A 7,127-nucleotide genomic window follows, 5' to 3' on the forward strand; every position below is an offset into this window, starting at 1 on the left:
AAGTTAAATCACTTTTGTAAATGAGAAGTTTCCAGGTCAAGACTTATTCATTCAATCATCTAGAACGGAGTACAATTTTTCCTCTAACTTTGGAGAACTTTAGTGGGAATGGAGAATGGAAACTTAGTTGGCACCAAGGCTGCTAAGTTGGCTGGGTGAATTTAAAAAAAGGAGAAAAAAATGCAAAGACACAGATGGTTCATAAAATCATTTTTCAAAAGTTTTTCATCTTTCCGAGTTAAAAATGTTATTTTCCAACTATTTTCCTTTAATTTTTAGTAGAGAAGTAAGGCTTCTAGTTTGAAGTAGTTGGCCTTACCTATCTATAATATAATTTAAGAGGCTCCCAAACCTCCTTCACACTATTGGCATTAAACAGGCAATCCTTCACATCCTAGAGGTTATAATGATCTTCAAGAATCACCTAATAAAATTCAGATAGATTCCTGTAGGAGGTGACAATTTCCTAAATCTAAGTCAACTAATATATTGGTAAGGATTATTTTAGTGCAAGGTTATGAGAGATACAAAAACACAATATTAAACAAACCAGAAGGCAAAAAAAGATACTTGAGATTAGAAAGAATGTTGATGAAGAGGTACAACACTGATGGTGAATATTGCCTACTATTAGCTGAGTCTATATGGAAGATAAACACAAACACACTCACTGTACATCATAGTTAGAAAGTATGGGGAAATCCAGAAATGAAGCCACAAAAAATCCATTCTGTTGAACCAGAAACAGAAGACAACAAATAATGGACTTTGACCTGGATCCAAAGAATACAAGCTTCCAGGTTACCCAAGGGGAAGGCAACAGTCATTGTGTCTAATCAATGGGAGTACTCTACTAATACAACAACTGCTAAATGATTGTTAGTCACTTAATCTCTAAATTCACTTTAGGAATACATAATCAAATATTCTAATTCTGAAAATGAGGCTCTCCAGCTTCCCAAAAATTGAAATCAGGCTAATATGGAAAGAGCTTGACCACATGAAATGTGTGATGTGTGTACATTTATGGTTTCTAAATGCCAAGTACCTTGATTAAAAGACTTATTTATATTATACCTATAATCATAACAACTTATGTGTATGTAACCACAGGTCCAAGATCATAATAGAGGAGGTTTGATCTACTAAGCTGCTTCAAATAAGTCATTCATTTCGGCTTATTATACTCCTACACTGTTTACCCTGAGAAATAATATCTTAATATGCTCTAATCAAATATTCTACAAATGTAGTTAACAAGGTCCCCAGTTCCAGTACTACATTCAAGGTAACAATGCATATCAAATAACTTTTTTTCAGGCTACAGACAATATAGAAGGCAAAGAAGGAACTTACTAGAACTCCTAAATAAATATAGAAAAAAAAAATAAAAAGCCTTCACAGTTAGCCAAACAATACAATTCTCCTTCCTTCTAAGACCTCTAGTCTTTTCAGACTCTATCTGAAAAGACCACCATCCTATGGGTTGGGATACCAGGACAATTTGGTGAAACTCCTGTCTCTCAAAGGATCTTTAGAATCCCTTCCTAAAACTCACAGTGCCATCCTGTGGTTTAGACACTGCCTCACCACCACATCTGTGTACTCCCCTCCCAAGATTAGCACACTTATGGGATGCTAAACAAGTAAAATCCCTCCTATCACTAGATCGACATTGTCTGAATCACTCATAGGAATATTAAACAGCACAATACTAGTCTTCCAATAACCATGATATGGCTTTAGTCCCTTACTTCTCCTCCAGCTACAAGGTGGTTTTGTTTAGGGAAGGAGGAAAATTGTTTAGGGAGGATATAGGCTTATAAGAGGTGTCAAAGATCATCCAGTGCTCTCCCAAAGAGGTATGTACTCTTTACATACATTCAGTCTTGAAGAATCCTTCAGAAAAGGAAAATCAGCCTCGCAGAAATTTGTAGTTTGAAAAGGAAAGAGTACTTCAATAGGCAAATAATATTTTAGTAATATTATGAAAATAGTCTTTACCTCCAGGACTCCCTAAAAGAATCTTAGGGACCCCGGAGGTCCACAGAACATACACTTCAAGAACCACTGGTATAAAGAAAGGCTTATCTCCCATTAATCTCAAATTGATCAAGAGAACTCCCCTAATCAACTACCCTTTAACAAACAAATTACAATAATAGTTTCATTAGGCATGATTTCCATCTTTATTTGAATGTCCTTTGTCCCATATTCCCACTACACAAAAGTCACTAAGGATTCTGAAAAAAAAGCAGACATTAAAACAGGAGAACCTGGCTAAGGAAGTAAAAAGATGAATAGAATAGAAATTCAGAGAGGAAAGAATAATCTCACAATTACATGGTCTTTGTTTACAAAACATTTTCCTCACAATAATACTTTAAGGTAGGCAATGGATTATTGTTGCCATTTTACAGATGGAGAAACAGACTGAGATTATACAATTTGCTCATTAGTAAAGTATCTGATCCAGGCCTCCAACCTTCATCTTCTAAGCCTTTTGCTAGGAATGAAAAACCCTGGCTCATAATTATCTATGAGAAATCTGTTAACTTAATCTTTTTATTCTTTAACCTCATTTTATTTTCATGTAATTCCTAGGAGTAAAAATTCTTAGGATTTTAAAAACAGGCTTTATTTCAAAAACAGCAGAGTAGGAGAGGCTTTCAGGAAAGCTTTTCATTGGGTCTCAAAGTTCCCAGGTGGGATGAGTGTACAAAAAATAAAAAGTTCATCTTGGTGATCTCAAGGGAAAAAAAATTCAGTCTATAGGAAGCCACCCTATCTCTAGGGACATAACACCCACAGAACACACTAACCCCCAAAAAACAAGGAAGGGATCTCAGAATGCAGTCTTGTACTTTCCCTCCTCAGATTCATATTATTCAAAGTGATCTAATGGAAAGAATATGTCTTTTGAAAAATATCATATTGGGCTCTGGACTGAGAGTCAGGCCTAGAGGCAGGAGGTTCTAGGTTCAAATTGCCTCAGACACTTCCTAGCTGAGTGACCCCTGAGCAAGGCACTTAACCCCCACTGCCTAGCCCTTACCACTTTTCTGCTTTAGAACCAATACACAGTATAGATTCTGTGACTGAAGATAAGGGTTTAAAAAAAAAAAACCTTATTAGGGATTTATTTCTAAGAGTTACTTAAGTTCCATACCCAAAGCAGTAATAAGACAAAGCCAATTAGTTGGCCATTAGCTTTAGCTACAAAAGACAATCCAAAGCTAGGAGTAGATCCAATACTGTTCATTTCCCTGTGCCTTTACCCTAATTTGCCAGCAAATTTTCTTTAACAGCAACATAATTATTTTTCTTCTCATGCAACAACATATACTTTGTCCAGTCCTGATCTCCAGTTAGGAATCATTCCAGTCCAGATGAATGGTAGTATTGATCTTATTAGGCATTCTACAATAAAGAAGACAGAGACAGAGAACTAGTAGTTTAATATGAACTAAAAAAGACTACCTGTAGGTTACATATAAGATTTATTTTATAGCCCAGAATTACTTATAGATCTTTTGACACAAACCTTTGTCTATTAAAGCAGTTTCTTCAGGTCTCTTTTTATATAATCTCTCCCTTATTAAAGGGGCTAGTAGGTAGTCATATTTTTTAAGAAAGTTTCTCTACATTTTAAAAGTTTTCTTAGAGGCTCAGATGATTCTCCCTCAGAAGACTACAGATATACATATGACCTTTAAGTCAAAACAATTTAGTAAAGAATGATTTCTTTGGATCATTCAGAGGGCAACAAAAGACAACTTAAGCAAAAGCTGAGTTTAACAATTTAGGAAGAAATTCCATATATATCCCTAGTTCAAAAACAAAATCACAGATACTGTAGAATATTTGTATTCAGAGGGTCTTTGGTGAAATACCTATTGTTTCCATGTAAGTAACCTTGGGCAAATCATTTAACCTCAATGGCATTTTCCTTCTCTGGAAAATGAAAGAGTTGAATTAGCTGCCCTCTGAGAACTGTTGTAGTTCTAAATATAACATTAAGATTCAAAATCACTTCTTTGGGGTCTCTTTGCTTTCTTAAAAGGCACAAATAGAAATTCATCGAATTCTATTTTGGCAGTACCCTCTTTTTACTCTTCAAACAATTCATTTTCCTGAACTATTTCCTTTAAGTAATGAGAAAGTGAAAATGTGTTTGAATCGTTAATATTTGGAAAAAATATGAATTACTGAAACATAATTCCCCTCACTGTACTTTCCCTAAGATACCATGCCTTAGTATCATACAGCACTAAAGTGACAATAAAAATGCAAATAGGGAAAGCTAAATAGGAAGCTGAATAATGAAAGAAATATTTAGGTATTATCAAAACAAAATTCCATCTACTTCATCCAAGGTAGCAATAAAAACAAAAAGGTCAAAGAGTAAGTGGGTACTTAATTACTAATGTTGCAAATTAATTGATAAAATGCATATTTTACTTGACACAAAAAAAAGTCGTACATTAAAGGTGATTATATTAAAATATTTCTGTAAAAATAACTTTCCATAGAAGGATCACAAAAAAGCCAAAAAACCTTACAACTACAAATCTGGTAGTATATCATTTAACAATAATGACAGTGAGATAGTATAGGAGCCTATACAGTACTCAGTTGTAGTTTTAGTTACATTGCTTAATACTGGTAAACTTCAATTACATAGTCAACAAACATTTACTAAGTGCTTTTATAAGTGTCAGGCACTATGCTAAGTGCAGGGCACAAAGAAAGGCAAAAACATAATCTGTCCTTAAGGAAATGAGATTCTGATGGGAAAGGTAACAGCCAATCATCCATAAAAGAAATATATGGAGTAAATGGGATGTAATTTCTGAGGGAAAGCACTACCAGTAAGAGTGAGGTAGACCTAGAAAAGCTCCTTCCTATAGGTGGAATTTGAGGGAGTTGGGAATAATAACTTTCAATATCTCTTAGCACTTAGTAATGTTTTCAAACAAAATATTTTATTGAATTTAAATTTTTAAACAATATTTTTGTATTTTTTTAGTAGAATTTAATCCCAAGTAGCTGAATCCCTCCTTTTTTCACTGCACTTGACATCACCAGACAAGAGGATAGAAGGCATCACCTGACAAAAAGATCTGTATATATCAATTATGTCTTTTGTACTTCTATTGATCAGTTCTTTCTCTGGAGGTGGACATTTATAAGTCATTCTTTAAACAGTCTGTTACTCATTTTTCTCTTCATTATTTGATGTAGGTCTTTCCAATTAAAAAAAAATTTAATCTGTTCATTTCTAATAGCACCATCATAATCATGTACAATTTGTTTAGCCATTCCCCAAGTGATGGGTGTAACCCCTCTCTTAGCATTTCTTTAACAGCTTAGTTCTAGTTTACAGTTTCTTAATGCATGTAGAATTTTTTTTCCCCTCTGTATTTGAAGGCCTCACAATTCTTCTTAACCTTATCGAACTTTTTGTACTTTGGACCTCCCTTTTTGAATGTATTAATGAAAAATTCAAAATAAGTCTTTTTTTTTCCTTTGGCAATTCAAAAAGATTATGTCGGGTGCCTTACAGATCTTGTTTGGCATTAAAGACCCAATTCCAGCAAGAAAAAGCACCCACTCTGGCCAATACCAGGCCTCTAATATGATCAGCAGAAGGGGGTGTGTCTGGTGCACAATCTACACCTACAGAGCCACAAGAGGCGCCCTGGGGGCCAATTTTCACAAGACCAGAGCAAAAAACTAGATAACCCGCGGCCACCCTCACCCCCAGCTCTAGTCTTTCTCTTTGGAACTGGAATTTGGGTGCATTTTCTGTGTTCCTCCCAAGCTCACTGCCCCCAAGTGAAACAGGAGAAAAAATAAGTAATAAGGCTTTGAAATTTGCAAACCACTTTGCTGACAGTCTCATCGGATCCACACAGACATAGGGGAAAAAAATTCTATCAGTAGAAAGACCCAAAAGAGTTAAGAGATTTCAGAAGCGAAGATTGAGCCCCTCTCCAGCACACACACACCGAGTATCACATACAGAATGAACAATGAGCCTCTTTCCAACACATACGCACACATACACACATAGAATGAGCTATATGCTTCTCTCTACACACACAATGCACACACAGCCTGTGCCTCTCTCCAATACACGCATACACCCAACCTCTCTACTCTACACACTTTTCAGACTCAAAAGGGTCTGCGTAGGTGCAGTGGCGGAGCGGAACCGGGGGCCGAGGGGTAGAGGCCAATCGGGCTTAACCGCGTGGGCGCGAGGTCAGGTTGGGTCTGGGGTCTGAGGGCTTGAGGCCGGGTTCGCCTCTCGGGGACTGTTCCAGGAGCTCACCAGCTGCTTCAGATCCTCCTCCGAGAGCTCTGCGTAGCGGTATAGCTGCTGCTCAAACTCATAGCGGGTGGTCTTGGCCACTACCACAACCCGGGCCGGGCGGAAGCCGCCTGCAGGGCCGCCCTCGTTGCCCCTGCTGCCCTCCAGCTCGCGGGCTTCGCCGTGCCGCCCGTGCCCCCCGTGCCCACGGCCCCCACTTCCAGCGCTGCCAAGCCGGGGCAACGCGCTCCCCGCCGCCGCCGGAATGGCCCCCAACGGACACCTCCGCGCAGTTGCGGCGACCCGGCCCCCTGCCACACAACGGCAACTGCACAGCAGGAAGCCTCGGTAGCAAGTCATCGTCAGTCCACTCTCCCGTAGCAAGGGAGCCGTTGGCGTAACCTCCCACTACGCCAGGATACAAGCCGGGGCGTGCGCTTATCCGCGAAGCCCCAGCCGCTACCACCACAGCCGCCGCCAGCTTCGCTAAGGGCGAGGAGGAGTTAAATGCGGGAGGCGGGCGCGGGGGCGGAGGGGGGCGTGCGCGGCCCTGAGCGCCTGGGGGGAGGGGGAACGTGCCGCGACGTGACCGGGGGCGGGGCGCCGGGATTAGGGAAAGGTAGAGGAAGTTGGAAGGGAACCCGGGGCACTCAAGCTTCGGCCGGCCTAGGGTAGGTTTATTTGTAGGGGCCCCGGCTACGCCTGCGCCGAGTCCTCCTTATCGCAGCACCCTCTGGACACACCAGGCTACCACACCCCTACCCCCTCCTCCTCCCGGCCAATCTAATCTCGCTGCGGCTCGCCCCCACCC

At 39.8% G+C, this 7,127-nt stretch overlaps 1 protein-coding gene across 4 annotated transcripts in view; it reads right to left on the reverse strand.

Annotated features, from left to right (window-relative positions):
• The window catches only part of NADK2 (NAD kinase 2, mitochondrial), a 55,373-nt gene extending 48,529 nt beyond the window's left edge, over positions 1–6,844 (reverse strand). For 2 of the 4 annotated variants that reach the window (XM_007487450.3, XM_007487449.3), the window contains exon 1: positions 6,338–6,844. In XM_007487450.3, coding sequence (XP_007487512.1) covers positions 6,338–6,676 — 339 coding nt within the window. In that variant the 5' untranslated portion in view covers positions 6,677–6,844. Of the gene's footprint in view, positions 1–3,278; positions 3,421–6,337 lie in introns of all 4 variants that reach the window. The other 2 variants (XM_056824550.1, XM_007487451.3) reach the window with 2 other exon arrangements.
• Positions 6,845–7,127: the final 283 nt, after the last annotated feature.

The sequence above is a fragment of the Monodelphis domestica genome, chromosome 3 (assembly GCF_027887165.1).
Source record: "Monodelphis domestica isolate mMonDom1 chromosome 3, mMonDom1.pri, whole genome shotgun sequence".
NCBI classification, from domain to species: Eukaryota; Metazoa; Chordata; class Mammalia; order Didelphimorphia; family Didelphidae; genus Monodelphis; species Monodelphis domestica.